General features: G+C 48.1%; 2 protein-coding genes across 3 annotated transcripts in view; one reads left to right on the forward strand and one right to left on the reverse strand.

The window, feature by feature from the left end:
- The window catches only part of PI4KA (phosphatidylinositol 4-kinase alpha), a 2,470,135-nt gene that overhangs the window by 788,784 nt on the left and 1,657,815 nt on the right, over window positions 1-23,536 (forward strand). The gene's annotated exons all lie outside the window — the stretch shown is intronic.
- On the reverse strand, window positions 8,631-23,247 carry SERPIND1 (serpin family D member 1). The gene is made up of 5 exons (XM_069620414.1): window positions 23,182-23,247; window positions 14,691-15,603; window positions 10,483-10,756; window positions 9,653-9,794; window positions 8,631-8,928 (listed from the first exon to the last, which is right to left on the reverse strand). The coding sequence occupies exons 2-5, from the start codon at window positions 15,556-15,558 to the stop codon at window positions 8,737-8,739; spliced, it is 1,476 nt and encodes a 491-aa protein (XP_069476515.1). The 5' UTR covers window positions 15,559-15,603; window positions 23,182-23,247; the 3' UTR covers window positions 8,631-8,736.

The raw sequence follows: 23,536 nt of genomic DNA on the forward strand, positions 1-23,536 counted from the left end.
CACTCCCTCGTCGGCCAAGGCCTTCCACAAATGTCGGGCGGGACTGGCGGAGTACCTGGGTCTGCCCCAACCTGAGGTAGAACAGCCAGCAGAGAGGGTCCTCGCGGAAGTCCTCATGAGGCGCCCCTCTGCTAAAACGGGGATTCCACTGCAGGCCGATGTAGTCTCCCTGGAAAAAAGGAGTTTGCTCAAGCCCCACTCCGTCCAGCCGGTCAGTCGGTCAGTCGACGCCTGGACGCTAAGTACAGGCAAATGGAGGGGGATACACTCTTGCTCTCCGCCCATCCTCAGCCACACTCCTCTGTGATAGCCGCAGCGTCACTATACTCCAAACCGCCATCGTCCTCATCTTTGGCGCTGCTAGGCAAGGAGTAGACCTTGGAGGCATATGGGAAGAAGCTGTATTCCAACACGTCCTTGCATCTTCGTCAGGCCAACAAAGATGCCATGCTGGCGGCCGTCAACCAGAGATTATGGCAGGAGATTGCGGACTTCCTCCCAGAACTCCCCACGCAGAGCCAATCAAGATTTAAGGCGGGGCTGTCTGAGGCCAAGCTGGTGGCTCTGGACATCATGGAATCCATTGTGGCCCACATTGATACCTCTGGCCGTGCCATCTGTATCGCCATGGACGTGAGAAGGACAGCCTGGCTCCGGGCAACTAAGTTCAATCCGTTGGATCAGGAACGCATATTAGACCTACCGTTCGAGGGGAGCGACCTCGTCCACTCCACCACGGCATAAGCTGGATAAAAAGAACAGCAGCTCACAAACAGCCAAGTCTTTATCCATCCTGACAAAGACCACGCCAAATCGTACGCCCAGTCACAGCAGCGCTCTGACAAGGGGCGCACGTACGGAGGGTTCTGCGGCTTCCAAGAACAGAGGTCCAGGCAGCCGGAACGCTCGCTGACTCCACATCGATGCAAACACCAAAAGGGGGGGGGAGTAAGGGCTTTTTCAGCCCCCCTCCTCTGCAACAGCCTCTGAGGGAAAGAAGGCATGACACGCCCCTCCGCATCCACGTGTCTCCAGTGGGGGGCAGGCTTGCTCTCCATGTGCATTTTTGGCACCAGAACTTCACGGACCCTTAGATCCTCTCGGTAGTCTCCATGGGTACCACCTACCTATCCCTGCCTCTCCTCCTTCCTCCCCTCCACTCCCTCAAGTTGGGACAGTAACTCTGTTGGCGAAGATTCGGTCGCTCGTACTGAGCCAGGCCGTGGAGGAAGTCACAGCCTCCCAGCGAGGCTTGGGCTTTCACTCCAGGTTTTTTGCCATTCAGAAAAAGTACCAGGCTGGCCTGAGAGCTGTGCTTGACCTCTCCACCCTCAACCTCTCCTTATCTCTACAAAGATTCAAGATGGTTACACCAGCTTTTATTGCGGAGATACTGTGCAGGGGAAACTGGATGTGCTCCCTGGATCTGAAGGACGTGCACCTACACGTCCCGATTTGGCAGCCCCATTGGTCTTTCCTCCGGTTCAGGATCATGGGCTTCCATTTCCAATACAAGGTCCTTCCTTTTGGCCTCAACTCGGCCCCCAGGGTCTTCACCAAACTCATGAATGCGGTGGCTGCCCTCCTCAGGGCCTCCATATCTACCCATACCTTGACGGCTGGCTCGTCAGGGCTACATCTCTGGAAGCAGTTCACCACTCTTACCATGCCCTTATGAAAATACTGCACAATCTGGGCTTTTCGCTCAATCTCAAGAAGTTGCAGCTGCAACCCACGCAGACTCTGACCTTCTTGAGCCTCATCTGGGACACACGCTCAGAGGACAAGATCACAGCCATCAAGAGGGCCACATCCCACTTCCTCAGCAGAAAAGTGACATCGGCCTGGTGGTACCAGCATCTCCTGGGTCTCCTAGCAGTGGTCCTATTGGCCGTCCCCCACACGGTCCTCCATCTCTCCACCCGGACCTCTCATGGTGGTCCAGGGACTGCAACCTACGGATGGGCAAGCCCTTCCGGCCTCCCACCCTGCAGGTCACCATCACAACAGACTCCTCTCTTGAGGGCTGGGGAGCCAACCTGGACGATCTCTCGGTCCACGGCACCTGGTCCCGACAGCAGCAGGAGTACCACATCAATTGGTTTGAACTGAACGCCATCTGGCTAGTGCTCAGAGCTTTCCTTCAACGTCTCAGGGGCAGGGTTGTCCTCATCCAGACAGACAACTCCACCAGAATATACCATGTCAACAAGCAGGGAGGGGCCAGATCCCCTCCACTGTGCAGACTGGCGATCAGCATGTGGGAATGGGCCCTGGAAAAACGACATCTACCTCACGGCAGTTCACCTTCCAGGGGAATCCAACCTAGAGCCAGACAGGCTCAGCAGGTTGGGAGCAGACAGCTACGAGTGGCAGCTAAACGGCTTTGTTGTTCAGGAATTCTTCAACCGATGGGGGCCTCCCCAGGTGGATCTCTTTGCCACCTGGCACAAGAAGTGCCCTTCGTTCGCTTCCTGGCAGGGACAGGGCCCCGGCTCCCTGGGCGATGCATTTTGGATTCAGTGGAATGGCATGATAGCGTACGCCTTCCTGCCCACTCCGCTGATTCACAGTGTGATTTGCAAGATCAAGGCGTCTCGCCAGCTCGACATCATTCTAATAGCTCCATGGTGGCCGGCCAGGCCACGGTTCCCTGAGCTGCTCAGCCTCTCAGAGATGCCCCCGATTCACCTTCCGACGGGCCCAGGACATCTTCTGGTGCAGCAGAGGGCAGGGTCATCCACCCCGCACCACAGAAACTGGCCCTCACAGCGTGGTTCCTGAGCAGGTAACGCTCAGGCACCTCAGCCTCTCCCAGGCCAATCTGGAGATCATACAGGGCACTAGGAGCAAGGCTATCAGGGCCCAGAATAAAAGTCAATGGACCAGGTTCTGCCACTGGACAGACTCCAAGGAAATCGACCCCCTGGCATGTACCCTGGACGACGTGCTCTCCTTCTCGGCGCACCTCGCCCACTCAGGCTTGCAGGTGGACACCTGCCGCACTTAGCTCTCAGCCATCAGGGCTTCCAGGAACTCAGAGGAAGGGGTCTTCTCCTCCTACAATCCGATTTGTCAAGAAACATGGGATCGCAAGACTCAACCTGCCCTTCAAGAGGCCACACCCCGTGTGGGACCTGAACATAGTCTTGGGCCCCCTGGCGCACAAACCGTTTGAGCAAATGGCGTCCGCAGACATCAGGCTGGTCACCATTAAGATGGCCTTACTAGTCTGCCTCGGCTCGCAGAGTCAGCGAAATCCAGGCGCTGGTCGCCTCAGAACCGTATACCACCTTTCACAAGGACAAGGTAGTCCTGCGGACGCACCCAGCGTTTCTGCCTAAGGTGCCATCTGCGTTCCATTTGAACGAGGAAATAGTCCTTCCTATGTGTTTTGCCAATCCTAAGGACAAGGCACAGAGAGTTCTGCACTGCCTAGATGTCAGGCGTGCCCTGAAATTCTACCTTGACGGGACCAAGGCTTCTGCAAGTCAGATGCCCTGTTCGTTACTTTTTGAGGTGCAAGACCAGGCTATCAGGCATCCAAGTCCTCCATATCCCGCTGGATGGTCTCGGCCATCATAGAAGCATACAAGGGCCAGCACAAGCCCCTTCTGTCTAACATGCACGCCCACGCAGTCAGGGCCAAGGCAACGGCCATCACATTCCAGCGCCATGTCCCTTGGCAAGTCATAAGCAGCGTGGCAACATGGGCCACTTCCTCGGCTTTCTGCAAGCGTTACTGTTTGGATGCTGGCTCCAGATCGGATGCGGCTTTCAGACAGATGATTCTCAGGAATGTGTTTGCTTAAGGAGGGTCTCCTCTCCACCCTGGAGCTACATTCAATTGTAATCGCCCATGCAGTATGGAGGAAAGGGGACGGGACACAAGAGTAATTATAAGTTACTCACTGTAGTGACTAACGTACTCTTAGTCCATAGTCCCCTTTCCACCATACATCCCCTTTCCTCCATACGTTCCACCATCCTCCCCTCTAATACTACCGGTGTCATTAGGCAATGGTAAATATATTGTTGACGCGTCTATGGGGACTGAGGTGTGGTGCCGGAGGGCGGAGCCAGAGCAGCGCATGCTCCCACGGCCGCACCCCCGCGTGCTTCTAAATTTAATGGGGAAGAAGGTTTTTTCTGGTGAAAAAGGTTCCATCTCCCGTCCCTTGGAAGGGACGCCCATGCAGTATGGAGGAAAGGGGACTATGGACTAAGAGTACGTTAGTCACTACAGTGAGTAACTTATAATTTCACATTTCATACCCTTCTTGGTATTCTTTTTGGCTTTGCCACCACTTGTGTCTCACAGAATTCATTCTGTGGTATCTGCTATTTGCACCACCTTGCTTCCACTTCATTCATAGTTGCTCATAACCTGATCTTGTTCTGTGCGGCATTCAAATGTGCTTACAATGTCTTTTAGTTTGTTCAGTATTCAAAATTACTGTTTCAGCTTCCAAAAGTGCTTATATCAATGTTCAGCTTGTTAGGTATTCAAACGCACTTGTTATGACCTTCCGAAGTGCTCATAATAACTTAGTTTGTTCAGCATTCAAACAAGCTTGTTTCCAGTCCCCAGTGCGCCCCGGTACAAGTGTGTCCCTATTTTCACTCACCGGCTGTATACGGCAGCTCCCTCGGTTTTCACTGCTCTGCTTCCCGGCTTCTTTTCGCTCCGCTCCTCTCTTGTGGTTGCCACAGCGAGCAGTGTATGCTCTCCTGGCATCCTGCGGTGAATAGCTCTGCTCTCACCCGGCGGCACCTACAGAGACCACCACTCACTCTCTTTGAGTCCTACGGATGACTCGAAGGCTTCGGCGCCCCACAGCTCCTGCTGCGTGCACCTGACTGGGAGGGCAGCAGGATGTATAGACCCTCTCACGGCCAGCCTTGGCCTCAGCGTCTCTCCCTCACTCCTGCTCTGCACGGCTCCTCTCCAGACCATTCTTCACCAGCCTGATTCGACTCTCCAGCCCGCTTCGTTCTCTCCAGACCGTCTTTGTGCTGGGCGGCCAGCATTTTTATACACCTGGAGATTGTAAAATGACCGCAGGTGCAAGTCATTGAATTAAATTGTCTAATCATGGTGAAACCTATTAGCAGGACATGCCTGGCTGTTCCAACTGAGATCCGCCATAGCCCTCTTCCTGGTCTCAGTACCAGAGTGGTGTTAGAATAAAATGAAGTGTGCATACCTCTATGTTGTCTCCTCCTCATCTTTACACTTGATGGTTGTGTGTCTGTATTAGTAAAATAAGACTGGCCTGTATTAACAATATAAGACTGATTTATATTGGTCTTACCGATTGAGGATGTGACCTCCTAGTTGGTCTCTTTATCATTCCAGTATTAAGGTGATGTTTCTTTGGGACATTTTGGGGGGATGTGATGGTAGCCTATGAAGGCTCTAAGGATGGAAGGTTTATTTTGAAAAGGGAAAGAGGGATACCATGTCTCACCTAAGGACGTCCTCTTCCCCACTCCCCAAGTTCCCTCCACCCAGGTGATCCTCCCTCGCATTTCCACCCCCCAGCGTTGGGATCCAAAAGCGAGGGCCTTTCCCTGGCCACTTGAGAAGAGGATCTAGACTCTTCGTTCCTTCTCACAACTCTGCGACAACTGTTCAAATGTACTTCGCTTCTACATTATTTGGAGTTCCACAGCTGACAGATCCACTTTTGGAATTCCCATATATTCAGACAATGTCTCAGTTGTGGGGAGTTTCTTACCAGAATGGGAGTCCCTGTCCCCCTGAGGGGAGTCACTCCCAAAGAGGTCCCAATTTCACAAATCCCAATGTAGGGTTTTGCTTAGCAGGCTCACCTCCCTAGCCTCAAAGGGGGTGGCTTCCCCCCACCCCCCAAGGAATAAGGGACGAAACAACCAGATTTGTCACAGGAGCCATTTGGCTTTCAGTAGATATTTTGTTCAAGAGTGTGGGGACTGGCACAGTCACATTTCGGGTACTATGGGAGATGATAGTGGGGCTCTGCTTGTCTGGGGAAGCCACCAACTTGGGATTCTCTGCTGGAGCAGCTTGGAGAGGCTGGGTGGACTCTGGGGGTAGCCCCATATACCACCTCCAGCAGGGAATCCCAAACTAGCCCATCAAAAGAATCCCTCTTTAGAGCAACAGAAGGATATATTTGTGGCACAACCGGGGCGATCAATATGGAAGCCCCAGGGGTTATCTGGTGCCAGGGGTCACAAGTCCTCAGAACAGCAGCCTGAGGATGAGTCTAAAACAGACATGGTATAGGTTACAAATCCTAAAACCCGGGAGCTGATACAAAGAGCCTCCTAGCCAATAGCCTTGCTGTGCATGATTCTAAATGGGTCCCGATATTCTTAAGCCCTTACATTGGTTTAAACTTTGTAATAGACCCACACCCTGTCATCGGCTTTCTCATTGCAAATGTTCTGCCTCACTTCTGCAAGATCATGGCAGGGAACTGATCTAGCTGGGCTTCTAGAGTGCTCTCCGTCTTAAACTTTCCACTTTTCTGTAACGTGATTCGCTTGGATATCCACTCCAGGCCTCGGCCAGCATCCGTTCCCGGTCCACCCTCTGTCCATTGCTTCCACCTATTTCTGTCCGATATGCGTGAGGACTGGGCAGACAGGATTTCCTGGCTGCAGAGAATCCTATTCTTGAGAGCATGCCATTTAGTTGGTACTGCTGGGGGAAGAGAAGAGAACACTGTGCTTTGGTCGATAGAAGAGCAGTGGCTACAGACGCCATGAGAACAGTTCATGGGATACGGGGCCACTTTGGCGTGGTGAATTTTTCTGTGCTTCAGGACTCACTCACCCAGACTGTTGGACAAAGCAAGGATGAAAACCCTCAGATTAAATAGAAACTTTGGTTCAATTTGGGAAGCTGCACCCCAGCCACAGAGCTGCATTCCTTTAATGTTTTGGAGGACAATCAATCACTGGGAGCTGCCACATTCAATTTTCATGAAATGCTCCCCCCTTTCCTGCAGGAATAAAGACTTTCAATTGCAAACACCATTCACAAACATTTCATATCAAGTTCAGGCAACTGCCGCCCTCGCCCTGCCTTGAACATTCACCATTCATGGTGACCTCCCTGGGGGCTGCTACATTCAGATTTCACATTCTCCTTGCCAGACTTCAAGCCTTTAGTCCTAGACCCTGTTCCACAAGTATCAGCTGGCTCTTTAGCCCTCACACTCTGCAATGCCCATATATGGAATCATAGGGATCCCACTCACTCTTTTGCAGTACATCCCTGCATGTAGGGTCGGGACTGCTTTGCAGAGGGATTACCCATACTGCAGGGGGCGGTCCTCACAGCCATCTGTACGGGGAGACTCACACAGGGTAAAGGGTACCTTTGGGACAGCCTATCTCTGCTAGTTTTAGGGGCCCTCATTCACATTCAGGTTTTGCATCACTGATGAGGCCTTAAGGGCTCCTCGGGGGGTAAGGGGGAAGGATCAGTAGACAAGCAAGGAAACATTCTAAAAAAAAATTAACCTCGTCCCAGAGGCACCGTTTAGAACTTTATAACGTGTCTTTAGTCTTTATTGGCGGCTGAATAGAATACAACATATTGTATAACACACTTCTCCACCTTCCACGCACCCCCTAACCTGTACCTCATTGTGAGCGGTATTAGTCTTCTATTGTTGATCCTTGATTTGGAAACACCGCCATAGGTATCCAGATGAACCGTTTAGTCAGGACCCTTAATTCGCTCCTCTTCCCTCCTACACTCCTTCTCATGCAGTTAGAATTGCCCTCTTTTTCCCGGCGCTTTGTCATATCTCTTGGAGGCATCCCCTGTTTGGAAGAACACATTCATATCAGAGCATCATCCTTGTACACCGTTCTTTGCAGCTGATATAACTCCTGGATGCTGATTAGGACTTTTGACCTCACACCCGGAGGATCTACAGAGCATCCAATCCGATTATATTAGGAATCCGAGCAAAAGTTACACAAGTGTGAGTTACTAGTTCAGGAGGTTGGGTGTAACTTTAAATACATGTATTGTCTAACAATCTGTATTTCAACACTCTATTGCAATGACTTACTTCGAAAGTCCATCAAATTGACCGAGCAACTAGATATGTGTGTTCAATGCTTTCTGTTATGATGATTTGAAGCTATTGACTGTCAGATTAGACTGCTGCGTCTGCATTGAAATTGACTATGAATCTTTCTTATTCATCTCTTCTTAACTCTTACAAAATGTATAGATCGGGCAAGTTAAGCGATTGTGATATAGACATCATTTGTTTTATTGCACCACCGCTGACTTAACTGTGATTGCACTGTAAACCTTGTCATTGTCAAATCATTCGGTTGTATGCTTCACTGTAATGTTTCTCATTGAAAAAGTTGATAAATCAACTGAAACATTTTCAAAAAAAATACATGTATTGATGGAGTCTGAGTGACATGTATTCGAAGTCCAATCTTTGGAAATGTTTATGCGAGGTTACTAAGGGTGCTCTTATTTCTTTTTTTAAAAAAATGGCCTTTTGGTGCAACTACTTGTGATCAAAAGAATCGTGTGGTGTTTTGTCCTTGGCAACTGAAAACCCAACCACCCCCTTAATGATTTGTAATAAAAAATGAACCAGTAGTGCCGCTTACAGAACATTTTATAGATTTTTTTTTCAAGATACATATTTTGCTTTTTCAAGTTTAAAAAACACAACAGTGAGCTTGGACTATAGGGGGCTCCGATGGCTAACACTTTGCCGGGTTTGCCACCCTGCCCAGGAAGAGGAGGCAGCTGGTGCGATGCTCATAGATGAGGAAGATGAAGGGCCGGTCTGCCAGAAAGCGTGCTTGGGTGGAGAGAGGTGTGAAGCCCACCACAGTCACAGCCGCCGCCTGCGTCCCCTCTTCATTGACTGTAATGGAGCCTTGGTGCTTGAACTATGCAGAAAAGGAGGAAGGAGAGAGGAGAAAAGAGAGCGGGAGCCTTTAATCCATGGGTTACAAAAAACAGATCAGGTCACTGGCATCTTTTCTCTTTAGCTTCCATATGCTGTACGTCTACGTCTTTATCTCCCTGCCCTCCCGCCCCACTCACAAGGAAGGTCCACATCTCCATTAAGGTTACCTCGAAGAATGTGTGGATAGATTGGCTCCTACCTACTCGGTCATTAAGAACCAATCCGTGTATTTCTTCAAGCCATCTGAAATCAGCTTCCCTTTGTTTCATAGTACAGCCAAAGTTCAGACACTGACTAAGGGAGGAGATTGGTTCACAGTCATTACCCACAGAAGAAGGAGGACCCTCCTTTCTGCCCTCTTAGGATTCTAGGATAAACAAATCCTGAGATTTCCTGAAAAGCCACACAATCTAAGAAGCACACTAACTTAACCCCAGGTTTGTATGTTTGCTTTTTTTTAGGAACAGCACTAAGATGTGGTTAACTTGATAGTGTGCCCTTTGAATGTTCTCACCCACACATCCTCCAGACCATTTCAGAATCCCCTTTTTAACACTGAAACTGTAAGTTCTCTGGGTTTTTTTTAAACTCTGGACTTTTCCAAGCCGCAGTTTATGACGCACAGAATAAGGGTACAGTGTGTATGAGTTTGTCTGACGTGCTACTGGAGGATGTGGGTGGAATGGATTGTAAACATCACTTACCAGGCCAATGTTGATGTCCTTTTCGGATATCCCTGAGAAATCCCCATTTTCAAACAGATTTTTCAGGCCCATGGAGCCCAGCACGTTGGTCAGGTCGTAGCTCTTTTCCAGTTTGAAACGGGGCAGGAACACATCTCTCGTTCTGGAGAACGCAGAAAAGAGATTTAGTCAATGAACAATCTTCCCGTATTACTCATGGAGCCCAAAAATGTGGATTTTCCCTGACTCAGTTTGACCTCCTGAAACCCCGAAGACATCACTGTTGCTAAGACGCCAATACGTGGATGTGCACTCTACACATAGCCCCATGCCGTAACCACATAGACCCCAACCGCATCCATCCTGTTAGCCTTCTACTGATTGGTAGATCTGTAGCAGGCTTTGTGTTTCTGACTTCAAACTCAAAACTTTGAGTAGCTAAGTAGACAGCACCTCTAATCGAATGCACTCTGTATTCTCTCTATGGTATAACTCAGGTTACCCCGTTCTAAGTTCTTAACCTCTACAACCAGCCATCCGTGGGCATGATGCAGGCACATCAATTACTTTCAGCTGCACATGGTAATGGAATGCACAATGATCCCTATGCTCTATAAGTACAGGGCAAGACATACAGTGATGAGGACGTTGCATAGAAGGACAGCCAAGGTGGATTTTTTTGTTATTTGTCAACCTTCAGAGATGTACTTTAAGGACCTTCTCATACCTCATCATAGTAGAACATATATGGTAAACAGCAAGGAAAACACCTAAAACGATATTTCCGATGGTGATCTCTCCCTCTCCCAGCTGTGCCCCCCCCCCAGGTTCTCCCTATGGCCGTGCCTCACCTATTTGCCAGGGTCTTCTGCCATCGCTCCACCACCTGGGGCGTCAGCTGCTTTTCTAGAACCTTCATGTTGGAGAGCTTGTGAGGCACCACGATGGTCATGCTGATGTTGCCAACGTAAGGCAGCTGCAGTACGTCGCAGTCCAGCTCGTAGTCCGACCCCACCAAGAAGTTGCCCTTGGTTTTCATCATGGGGACTTTCACAACCTCTTTCTCGTTAAGGCGGAAGTTCATGATTTGCGTCTGCTCCAGGGGGAATTTGTTCTCCCAGGTCCCTGTGTGTTAAAGGACAAAAGCACAGTGAGAAACAGGCTGCACAGGGGGGGGCAGAATAGATTGCAGATGTACAGTGTGCGTTGACCAGCTACATTCAATGCACCATTGTTTGACCTAGAATGCAACTCCCTATTCCTAGGGAATATTGGTGACTAGTAAGTGCGCTTGATGGTTCAAATTGCTGCTGCTGCCTTCAAGCAGGGACACAATCAAACCTCCCTCCTCGTGAAATTCCAAATACTGATGTTTCCTGCAGAAAGCTGTGCACATAAACCTGGATACAGATCCAAAGACTGACCATGACGGAGAAGCGAGAAGCATTGACCAGTTAGAACCACATGAAGAGCACAAATCTGACCTGGAAAGGGCTCCTGCAGTGTAGCTGCCAATCAACTCTGGAATTCCTTCCCATTTGAAATCTGTTTGTGCCTATCATACCAACACACCTGCTTACCCTACCAAAAAACTCACTGAACTAGTCCTTCCCCAGCCCGGCCGTCTGTGCCTACCACAAATTCCTGACTTTAGATCTGAGACGCTGCATTTCCCCACTGCTTTCTCCTCTAAACTACACATAGTGTTGCTCTGTTAAGCTGTGTTTTGTGTGTTATCCCCAGTTCCATCCATCCCTCTTCTGACGTCTGGTAGCGCAGATATAGGTGGCACCCCTCCTCTTTCCTGCCATCTCTTTGCTTTGCAAGAGCCAGAAGTGTGTCTGACAGATCATACCTCAAGCGCTGTGTGCCGTTGTGTAGTGCATGCTCATAAGCCAGGATGCAAACCATGGAATGAATGTGCCAGGCTTTTTGCACTTACAGGGACCACAGTGTTCAAATCTCTGATGTAAAAGTTGGTTTTGTGAAGCTATTCGATGTACACTTGTATTGGCACTAACATGAGGTGGAGTGCTCGAAGTTGCAGTATTTGACAGGAGCTGCAACATTTAGGAGTAACAGCACACTTCAATGCATTGCATTCTCCCACAGATTCCTCATCTGCGTAGTTCTCCCATCCAGCGACTGCTGCTTTGACACATTCGAAGGGGCGTAGTGTGGCTCGATGTGGTCCCTCGACCACCGCGTGTGTCGATCGTGTCACTCCCAGTCGCCCTACTTAAGGAATGCACACGCGCTCAGAACGCTCTCGAAACTTTCGATTAGAATTTAACTTGTCTCCGGAAGTGGATGTCTGGATGGATGAAATGTTGAAATTGGCTAATATGGAAAGGTTGATTTATCGACAAAGAAAAAATTGTCTTTTTTTGCAAAGATATGGGGTAGTTTCCTGGACATGTATTAGCTCCGTTATAAACACTGTGGGGGATTTTATTTATTTTTTTTATTTTTTTTTATTTAAAGAGATAAACTGTAATTGGTTTTATGTGAATTGTTTTTAAAGTTATAAAATGTGAATAAAAAAAATAGAGTATAACTTGTCAGAGTGCCGGATTGAAAGGCTACAAGGTTAAAGTGGCAAAAGCAATGCTTAGTCGATTTTCAGCCTCTTTCCTTCCTTAACGTCCTGCGCTTTCACTTTTATTGGGGCTATTAGCTTCGATCTGGGAATTGGTTCTGTAGCTGAATGCATTGTCTGGATGAAAGGTTTGACGGTATGGGCACCGAAAGAAAAAGCTGTGAACCTGTGTTTGGATTTAAAATCTATTGAGATACCAATAACCTAAGACTAATAGAAGTAATCGATTAGAACCAATTCTATGCATGTGATCTGCCCCCCAGATCGGACATGGTTTATAACGTGCAGGATTCTTACAACTAAATAGGGGAAATGGGGGGTACCCCCTTAAACTCTATTTCTTGTTGTAATGGCGTTTTTTCCAAAATAGGGAAATAATATCTGGAAGCTACCGAGAAGGACGGTAGCTCTCTCGCTCTGCACAACCCACAGTGGTCAGCAGGCATCAGTTCTGCACCTCTTGTGCTTAGCCACTTATTCACTTCCTTATATCACCACATCAATGTAAATGTAGTCTTTAATACATTCACGCCAGAATGCGGTTCTTTAAAGCCATCAATCTCATGCCTCTAGTGTTTGGAATCTGTTAGGAAAGTGAGAATTTAAAGCCATGCCCCTGCGTGCATTGTGGCTGCAGCAGAAAACATGGGACACTGTTTCACACATAACGCATCCGATTGTTCTGATCCTCGGCAGGTAGCAACATGATTGTGTGCCTACTGAAAGTAGTGTCAGTGGAGCAATGCTTTGTTGGAAATGTCCCACCTGTGAAACTGTTGGTCCAAGGTTCTTACTCGGGCAGCCCCCCTTCATATGTCTTGGCAGCAAACGAAGACCGTCGCCCCCATCCAGCTTGCCCCTGCCTGCTGCAGCTCGGCCCCGTCTTCTCTATTAGACTAGAATTAGTTGCAGCGTCTAATTGTTAGTCAATAGTCTGAAAATAGTTTCATTGAAGTTCAATGCACCTTGAAATGGGCTCTATACCCTGTGATTTATCACAGTACACATTGTGTATTACAAATCTGTGTACTGGTGCTAGACTTTTCTCATAACAAAACTACTGCTACCTTGCACAGATGTTCTGCATCCACACTCTAAATACAGTGAATGTACCTACGAGACCTTGGCAAGAGTATCCTGGCCTGCCTCATCTCACAGGAGGCTGCCATTGGCTCTCATTGGAATAAGGACTGTAACTACCTCCAAATGGTTCCATGATGTCTTGTCGCAGGCCAGGTTTGCTGAAGCCAGGCTTTCCAGGCCTGGCTCTCAGGCTGCAACAAAACAGTTTACCGCCCGCTTCCCCTCCATAACCTTCTCTAATACGGGACACCTCCTTCTACTCATGCTCACTCCCCCATGCACCAATACTTTACAAAAGCCAGTACAACAAGAAAAGCTGACGTACCAACTTTCTACCATTGCACAGCCACAGACCCGGACGAAATTATTTTGGTAATGTGTGGGGGCCTTCCAATGTTTTGGGTCATATTCGCTATTAACTTCAAAAGACAATGGGAGGTACAATGAGTCTGTGACCTTTTATATTTTGGTATTTTCTGCAAGTTGTTGAGCGAGCATTCTCGTGGTTCTAAAGATAGTATATGCCGTGCTGGTTTGATAATTACTTCTCTTTGTTGTTTTCCATTCGCATCTCTTGCAATGGAATAAACTAGTGTAAAGCGCACCGCAAACTATCTTTTGTAACACATTGATTTATTCAAACTACCAGAATGACATTGAAATGACTTTTTGCTGCCACTTTCTAAGTATTGATCATAAATGGATAATACCAACTGCATTAATGTTTGCACTGAACAGGCAGCCAGTGTGCATTAACACAACGAAAGGAATCCCCAACGCTGTTGTATTCTGGCTTTTTGGGACCCCTTATCTCCAGATCTCCAATTTTGCTGCCACCATCACCTTAGTTTGCAATTCCCAAATGTTGAGAACTCGCACAGTTGCCATACAACTAACCTGCAGTTCTCCTATTATTGAAATGATGGTGTGTTGTGTACATCTGTGACTGCACTGTCTGTACCAGTGTCCCTGGTACCAGTGTTCCTGAAACTTTTCTGTGTTCTTACTCCATCTCCTGTTGTAAACCAAGTTCAATGGTGAGGGGATCCTGCTGCCACCATTTTCAGCATTGCTAAGTTGTTCATAACATATAATTCATTGACCTACTATTGTCTACAACTAGGGTCCAAGGTCCCTTTGTTAAAAGGCATGCACTGTACTATCAGAAATACAGTTTCACAATACATCTGGCTGTTCCATGTCCTAGGTTTCACACTTACTGAACCAAAATGAACGTTTAAACTGCAGTAACAATCACAGGCTGACAATATGGCATCTTTGTGGGCAAATGTAGCCTCATTCTGTCAGAATAGTTAGTCTAGGGAACAATCTTACTGTATTGTGTGAATTGTAAAATAAAACGGAAATAATGTTTACCTTTAAAGTAAATGCAGTTTAAAATCAGCATCAGAAGAGCAGGGTCAACATGCACCAGGGCTTCCTTGATCAGGCCTTTGGTGAGCTTCTGGATGCGATGGTTGGCCTTGGTGAGGAAGGTGGGATCCGAGAAGTCGGTAGACTGTGCTTCAGCATAGTAGTAGTTTTTCATGTTGTTTTTGAAGTCTTCCTTAATGGCAAAGTTCTTCTGAATGTAGAGGTCATTGACGGACCTCAAGGTATAGCCAAAGTTACGACGGAAGAGCCGGTGTGTGATTTTGCGGAAGACGTTGTGGATTGTCATGAGCTCGTATGTGGAGCTGGCATTGATGAAGTCCCCAAAGCCCAGCACAGAGATGACCTCTTGCAGTGTTTGCCCCTTTAGCCCTAGAGAAACGGTGGCCATGGCGGTAGAAATTGCAACTGGCGCCATCAGGATGTTTTCTGACGCATTGACACTGCTCTTCAAGCTCCGATACAGGTTGAAGGCAAAGTCTGCATTGATGATGTTCAGCCGCTGGATCCGAGTTTTGCCTGAGAAGAGCTCCAGAATGTTTCCCCTCTTGGTCTCAGAGTCTTTGACCTCCGGAGCCCCATCGATGATATCTGTATAATCGTAGTCCTCCCCCATAATCTTTTCAAGATCCAGGTAATCTTCTTCTTCTTCATCTCCAGGAATCAGTTCGTTGGTGACTGTGTTCTCCTTGTGGAAGTCTGCAGGGAGGCTGTCCAGGACCTGGCTGCCATTGGGGTGATGTCCTCGGGGGCCAACGGCAGGGGGAACAAAATGCTCAAAGATATCCTTAACTCCACAGTTTACCATGGATAGGAGAAGAGAAACGGTGGCTACCACAAGCAGAGCCTTCATTTTGTGTCACCTAGAGCAGGCCGTACCAGCTGGAGGACTAGATATCTGTGGAGACAAGATGGCCATTAGGGGCACATGGTTAGACCCCAACAATGCACATATATTGGTTATGCTTAGGCCCCAGCGTTGGGCAGATTGTACTCCTCCTTTCATGTCACCTGAATTGATGAGTGAAAGACCCCAGGTAGCTCTGCACGTTGCCTGAGAGTTGCAATGTATTAAAAAATAAAAAAAACAGTCTCTCTCCCCAAATCTTCTACCCACAAAGAAACGCAGCACATGTTTTGTAAATCTAACACACTCATTGTTTCCTCATTCCTTCCTGTTAGCCTTCGGCTCTGTACACATCTTTCTTGCTTATATTGAATCCGCATTTCTTGTTTCAAGGCCATTTAACAAATAATTGAACTTTGAACAAGCAGCTAGCTATGTTGGACGGTCTAAATGTAAATAATTCATGAAGATTAATGTGTTATAAGTTTTGTGTGGGGGACTAGGGGTCATGTGACTTATTGCTTGGAATACAGACATGATTTGATTTCCAGCAATTCTTATCAAGATTATGCAGGAGTCACTGGTGATTGAAATAAAGGTCAAAGTCTTGTTGAAATAGCACTTAATTGTGTGAATGAGCTTGGTTCTAAAGATACCCTAGCTTAAGCAATGGGGAATCTGAGAGCGAAAGGGTCAAAGGATCATAGCTTGGGGATCTGAGAGAGAAAGGGTCCAAGGATCATAGCTTGGGGATCTGAGAGAGAAAGGGTCCAAGGATCATAGCTTGGGGATCTGAGAGGGAAAGGTCAAGGATCATAGCTTGGGGATCTGAGAGAGAAAGGGTCCAAGGATCATAGCTTGGGGATCTGAGAGGGAAAGGTCAAGGATCATAGCTTGGGGATCTGAGAAAGTGTCCCAAGGGTCATAGCTTGGGGATCTGAGAGAGAAAGGGTCTACGGATCATAGCTTGGGGATCTGACAGACAAATGGTCCAAGGATCATTGCTTGGGGATCTGAGAGAGAAAGGGTCCAAGGATCATAGCCTGGGGATCCGAGAGAGAAAAGGGTCCAAGGATCATATCTTTGGGATGTGAGAGAGAAAGGGGCCAAGGATCATAGCCTGGGGATCCGAGAGAGAAAAGGGTCCAAGGATCATAGCTTGTGAATCTGAGAGAGAAAGGGACCAAGGATCATATCTTTGGGATGTGAGAGAGGGGCCAAGGATCATAGCTTGGGGATTAGAGCGGGAAACGTCAGGGATCACAGCATGGGGTCTGAGAGAGAAAGGGTCCAAGGATCATAGCTTGGGGATCTGAGAGAGAAAGGGTCCAAGTATCATAGCTTGGGGATCTGAGAGAGAAAGGGGCCAAGGATCATAGGTTGGAGATCTGAGATGGAAGGGTCCAAGGATCATAGCTTGGGGATCTGAGAGAGAAAGGGGCCAAGGATCATAGCTTGGGGATCTGAGATGGAAGGGTCCAAGGATCATAGCTTGACCAGATGGAAAACCTGGGACTAGAACGGTTGTCTCCTGGTTCCAATGTTTTCTGTTTATCCACTGGTGCACGCCTTCTTCTGAGCAACATGTGGGCTGCGGTAACGCATCCTGGTAAATAGAAACCTGGAGTGTGATGGAGAGTCCAAGCCGCCAGGTCTAACCAGTGCGCCCATCTCCCTGCATACTCGTGGTCGCGCGTTCTTTGTTGAACACAGCTGCCTAAAGTGTTTTAAAGAAACTGATTTGCTGTTTTACGTCTGCCAGTTACTGTTTCTATACTAATCATCAACAATTCTTAAATGGACATTCGCTTTTAACGTTGGTGAAAAATAAGCTTTTTTCTGCAATTCCTCCCTCACACAGCATCTATAAAAATGATTTCACATTTCACATTAACATCATTATTTATACATATGTCTGCAATCATCTGCAGCTCTCCAGATGTTTACAACTCTCATGATCCTTCATAGCGTATTCTGGCTAGGGCTGATGGGAATCGTAGTCCAAAACATCTGGCGAGCTAAAGCTTCCCGAGCCCAACCCTATCGGAACAGGCATTAGCAGAAGCTCATAGGGACGTTGGTAATGGACTCTGACTAGTCTTCTCATACATGATACCTCTCCTCTCGATATTCCGCTACATAGTTTGTTCTTATAAACTCGCTCACAGTGGAGAGAATGTTTTTTAAATTTTATTCGTAAACTCTCACCCTCCAGTCTCATGTTACAGCTCTTGTTTTTTAAATACCTTTGCTAATGTTTCCCCCGAGTCTGCCCCAGTTTCATATAGTAGCTTGTAGTTCTAGGGGCATATGTTTAATGTGTACTCCTCACTGCCGTTTCATATTGTAACCCCTGCTTTCTGATGTACTTCTTAAGGAGCCCCCTTTCCGTCCAGAACTGGAGACGCTGCCCGACATCTGGCTTCTCACCAGACCTTGACACTGTTGTTCACATGCAGCCTACCAGATGACGTCAGCAAAGATACCATGCTTCCCGCCCTGAGGGGTTATATTACAAATCTATGCAATGTTGTAGTTTATTTTAATTGCTTCCAATGACAAGAACTAAGGCAACAAGTCCAGGAGTCGTGTGTTAACCCTTGCATACTAGTGCCCAAGTCATCCTCCATCTTTATGTGGTTACACCCCTCCTTGTACACCCTAGTATTCTCCTCTTCTGATCTGTTGAGCTCTGGGATCCCAACACTCTCTCGGTGCGCACCCGCCATACACAACCATCCGCCTGAGCCCTCACTGTCCATGACTTGGTAGAACATGGGGGTAGATCTGTCTTCGGCTGGGGCCTCCCTTTGGAACAGCCTCCCTGCCACTCTGAAACTTGGGGAGAACCATCTTTGGTTCCGGAAGCACCTCAAGACCTTCCACTTTTCTTCTGCCTTTGCTCCCCATCTCCCCTGCTGATCTGTTTCTCTCTCAGCACCATGCATCTGGCCACCTTCTGTTCTCCTGGCCCAGGTACCTGCTCACCCTCCTGCACTGCCTCCAGGCCACCCCTCGCACTAGGGTCTGTAGCTGTACCCATACAGTCCCCCGCCCCCTTCTTTTCTTTCTGCACTTATCCGACATACCCTGTCTGCTGCCCTAAACACAGCACTTAGCACTTGCTGGCTGCACTACCACTGTTTGTTGCCTTTATTATTTATCTGTTTCTCCTCTGCTCTGCACTTTCCACGTCTCCCCCTTCCATGCACATATCCCCATTTCCTTTCCCATGCACTTGCGCGTTCTCAATGTCACTGGACCTAGTAAGATCGCTGTTTTGTTCTCCCATGTTCCCCTCCCTTGCCTTGTTGTGCTCTGCAACACTTGTGTACGAGTGCGATGGAAATAAAATATCACATCTTATCATAACACAAGAGACATTATTTGCCGGGGCCGGAGGGGAGAGGGTGGCCGGGTGCACTTTCTTCTTTAGTTCTATACAGGGCCTTGTGGCTTCAGGCACGACGTGGTCTGGTTGTATGTGACCCCAATGGAACCCAACACTGAGGCAGGAGATTGCACAATTCAGTGCGGACGGGGCTGTTTGCACAGCAGAGCTTCTCTTGGGAACGTTGTACACAGTTTAAGGGTCAGCTTGAAGGCCAGCTTTGCATATTTGCGTGATGTGATTGGTGAGACTTGTGGCGCGGTATCGTGATGTTGCTTCCTTACTGATGCCCCCTGTGCTCTTGTCCACACCCCCACCCCCCATGTGGCGATCTGCGCCTCTATTCTCTTGAGTAAATTGCAAGTGCCTGGCTTCAGCAGAATGGCATGAAGCGCTGTATAAGCAGTGTCAGTGGGAGACTTGAAGATGCTTTCGCTCAAGGTAACCTCACGGTTTCATAGGTGTGTCTTGGGCTCCTTGGTGTAATGTGTGCAGGATGTGGCCCATATGTCCATATATGGCACCCAAATCCATATATACTCAAGCAGCTGTATAGTTCATTTAGAAGGGGCGCAGGTGGCCTATAGGGTGGCTGCAAGGGTCGTTTCGTTTTTTTAGGGAGTCTGGTTCAAGCTAGTATTTAGGATCAGGTTTTCTAGAGTCCTCGGTGGGAGTCTTTTGGCTATGCGAGAACCTATTCTGTTATATCTTTATATCATATTTTAAGTGCTATGTCAATTAGGTACTGCAGGGGTCTGAAGGACTTTCAGAGGTAAATCACAGTATCTGTAGGTAGCTATTTGATAAGGAAATGATGAAAGGAAAATGCAGTTGGCATTTGGTAAAGTGACCAAAGGAGAAACGGTGCTTGCCAGATCTTGATTTGTGCATTATAAAAACTTCATGACATAACGCGAGGGAAAAGTTTCAAGTGCCAATTGAGGTTGTGAGAACCGATGCATGCTGGAACTTATAGTCCCTGATCTGGGAGGATAGCTTGAGCACAACACTCTTGCCTGCGAAACAGGATGGTGCTGTGCATTATGGGTTAGTTTTGACTCATGTTTTCCTCCCCTAAACTCTTCAAGTCAATACATTGAATCCCACACTGTCGGTAATAATGACAACATTAAGTGACATAGGTAACTACGTGATTTGAAACTGGATTCCAGGTGATAGTGGCGCTGTGTGAAACACCAGAATTCTTCTTAAATGTCCTAAGTGCATTTCATCAGGACTGAAAGGGGAGGCATAGAAGATACTCATGTGTTTTGGAGTTCAGGTTCCTCTTGTTGTTGGCAGAATCAGAACTAAAACCAAAAGCTCCGTCATTGACTCCTGAAATCCACCTTTTAAGGAGTCGCGGAAGAGCGAGCTGTGACTACTCCACCGGCAGACATTGGACTTCCGGACCACCTGACAGATCACATGCAAATAATGCATTGTTTGAACCCTTACTCATGGTGAAGAACTCCCCCCCCCCCACCCCCCCCCTCCAAAGCGGCTACAGGAGGGTCCACTGGGGATTATGCAGCAAGTGTGTTGTGGAGCTTTGTGCAGCCCTTTGATGGTCTGCTGTGTGCGTCTGTGTGCGTCTGTGGTGGTCAGTTGCTTGCCATGTGAGGGCGCAATGCCTGCCATTTGAGGGTCTGTCGCCAGTCACGTGAGAGCCTGTTGAGATTGGCGTGCAGAGGCGTTTAGAATATCCTAGCAATGGCAAAAGTGTACTCCTTCAAATTAACCTAGCCATCTACATCTGTGGGGGACCCTCAGAGAGTGAGAACCTGGACATGTCACATGCACTCTTTCTCACCCCTGTCCAGATTCCTGACTCTTCTGCACATTTCATTTTAGGGGATTTGTGAAGCGCGCATCTACGCTCTGGCGATCAATGAAGGGTCGAGCAGAATCTGAAGAATGTCTCCAGTGGAAACATTTTGAGTCTTTCAAGCAACATCAAGAGTTTGCCATTGCCCCGATTCTCCAGAGGCAGAGCGCTCCCAGCAGCCGACCCATTACTCCAGGGCCATTAATGGGGTGGAAGGCCCATTCTTCTTCGTTTTGGTACAGCACTGGTTCACCCTGTTGCTTACCAAACAGGGATGAAATGCAGGTGTTAATAACAAGGCATGTAGTATCTCTGACACAAGACATGTATGTGGTGGTAGCTCAGTTTTCCGCATGTTGTCGGTAATCGCCACATGCCGTGATTTCAGTCCATTCATGGTGACCCCAGAGGTGTTACTGGTTACTGTCGCAGGGTGTCGCCTCGTTATTTCACTCGAATCAGTGCCTTTATCCTGTTTATCCTGGTGATATCGTCCCCTTTAGGGGACTTTGGGATTCTTTGTTCCAGATAGAAGCCGTTTCTTCTGTTTAAGTTGTTTCCCGCTACTCTTGGTGTGATTTTAATTGGTGTCCATGTTTTTCGATGGTCTCTAAAAGCTGCTTTTACACCTCGGTGTCCTACTCGCAGAGGCCATTGCAGTATCTTCTGTCCTACTGGTACAGCTTACTTGGATTGTGTAACCCTTAATTAGATGGTGAGCCCAGCCCAGTGCACCATTATATCAAATACTGCATTAGTGACATCACAAGTTCTGTATGTTCCACACTCACAACGTCCTAAACTGTTGTGTGCTCAATACTTCTGCATTGCTCAACTCAGATATATTAGTGTGTGTAGTTGCTCGGCTATGCATGCTACTTTTACGAGATATCACTCTGTCTGCATATTTAGGAGACTGTGTGTGAACTCTAGTAAAGATATCACTCTACAGAGTACTGTGTGTGTGTGTGTGTGGTGTCCGTGCCACCGCTTCAGGAGCCCTCATGCCACCTGCAAGGGGCCTCATTTATGAGAAAGGACCTAGTCTTTGTACCCGCATTGAAGAGGCATGACTAGTAGTGTGCGGGTGTGGTTGTGTACCCCACATTTTTAAGGCATGTCCATGGCTGTATTCTATATTATTGCCAGTGTACATCTCCCATGTTTTAGACAAACTGGACCTGCCTGTATCTTCTAATATTCAGAGCACTTCTGTTTAAGATGGGACTTGAGCCTGTCCCTATCCCTTTCCAGAAACCTCTTGAGGGACATCTGGACACCTTGCTCCCGCAGGTGTTGATATCTCTCTTTATAATTGTTAGTAACTTTGGATCCAGGTCTGCGTGATTCTGTGGGTGAGACTTTGTCCTAGATGTAGCCAGCTCTCTTTCCCCACCCCCCTGTTTATCAAAACCGGGGCAGAAACTCAACATGTTTTGAAAGCAAGCGGTTACTGGCACAGGTTGGGCACGCGTTGTGCAATCGCCAATAGGTGCCTTGCTTGATCCACCAACTAGATTGCCAGCTACAGACACACTGTGACAGCGAGTGGGAGCTGGTCTAAGAATTGGCATTAATGGGGGGGGGGGTTCTGTTCTTTTCCCCAGGTGTAGAGGATTAGCTTCAGGATGCGTACGCACGCAGGAATATGCCTATTGCAGTTTCCTGTTTCCATTGGTGCTTTCCCGCGGGAGACCCACTCCTCTCTTGGGTGGCGAATGGTGGGCAGTGTTTTGGTTACCGCTAGAAGATCACTGAGTCAATTATGCCATTACAAGTTACTTTTCGTTGGGTCTTATCATAAACGGGGTCTCCCGTCACTGCGTTGGGACCATAGACACTGCTGAAGCGCAAAAACGGGCCTTTGACACTACAGCAGGAATGGGACAGGGCAGTCGGTGAGGACTGCGGCACGTGGAAGGGACAGCCACAATTGTAATACAACTTTGACTTTTTGTCTGAGTTTAAGAGGAACACAATGAAATGGGCACGTGGTAGGCCAGGTAAACAAATAAGGTGTTTCATCTCAGTCGGCCTTGAGCACCCTATTCGGATGTCAACCCTTGCCGGTTTCCGTTTAAAGGAGGTGCGCTAGATCACCCTTCTTCCCTTAGCCTTCATGCTCACCAGCTAGATTGGGATGAAAGTCATGATCTGGGAAATCTTCCTTTGGTAAAGACTTTATTTTTAATACATGATTATTGATTTGTTCTATAGCATGTAAACACAGCCCCATGCCCTCATTATGAAAATGTTCCTGCTCTTCCTGCTCGACTTGCCATCGATAGGCTTCTCTGCACCTCCCTGTCTTACATCCCGATGGAATGCCCACCTGCTGCCCAGAGAGAGAGAGAGAGAGAGACGATGGGTGATGGCCCAGGCCAGCCGGCGCGCTCACTTGTCCCCTTACCTCTGAGCCTCTTGGGGCTGGCTTCCAGTCCAGCGACGAGAGCACGGGCGACTGCCACGAATCCCTGATGGACTTTGCTGCTGGAGCCCAGCGCCCCTCCCAGAGTACACAGACTTCACCCCTCTGTACCAGCCAAACACGGCCCATCACCTCTGGCCAGTGGTCACTGCACATCCATCCGTCACTTCCGGCCTGTCTCCCGCTTCATTTGGCTTTAGCAAATTGATGGGAAGTGTTTTTGCATTTTTAAGCAGCCTGATAAAAGTGCTGATAATATCGAGTCAAGCAGAACAACTGTGCCGAAACGCATCTACTCGAACTTACTACCACGGGCTGCCGAAACGCATCTACACTC

This window comes from Ambystoma mexicanum, chromosome 10 (genome assembly GCF_040938575.1).
Source record: "Ambystoma mexicanum isolate Mex_15411 chromosome 10, UKY_AmexF1_1, whole genome shotgun sequence".
In the NCBI taxonomy this organism is placed as follows: domain Eukaryota; kingdom Metazoa; phylum Chordata; class Amphibia; order Caudata; family Ambystomatidae; genus Ambystoma; species Ambystoma mexicanum.

What these genes read in the sequence shown, in the direction of transcription:
- SERPIND1 (XM_069620414.1), bottom strand. Translation starts at nt 15,558, where the DNA reads ATGAAGGCTCTGCTTGTGGTAGCCACCGTTTCTCTTCTCCTATCCATG. An exon ending in CAGAAGACCCTGGCAAATAG is followed by an intron (nt 9,795 to 10,482) that starts GTGAGGCACGGC and finishes TGCGTTCTCCAG; the next exon opens with AACGAGAGATGTGTTCCTGC. An exon ending in AGGACATCAACATTGGCCTG is followed by an intron (nt 8,929 to 9,652) that starts GTAAGTGATGTT and finishes TTTTCTGCATAG; the next exon opens with TTCAAGCACCAAGGCTCCAT.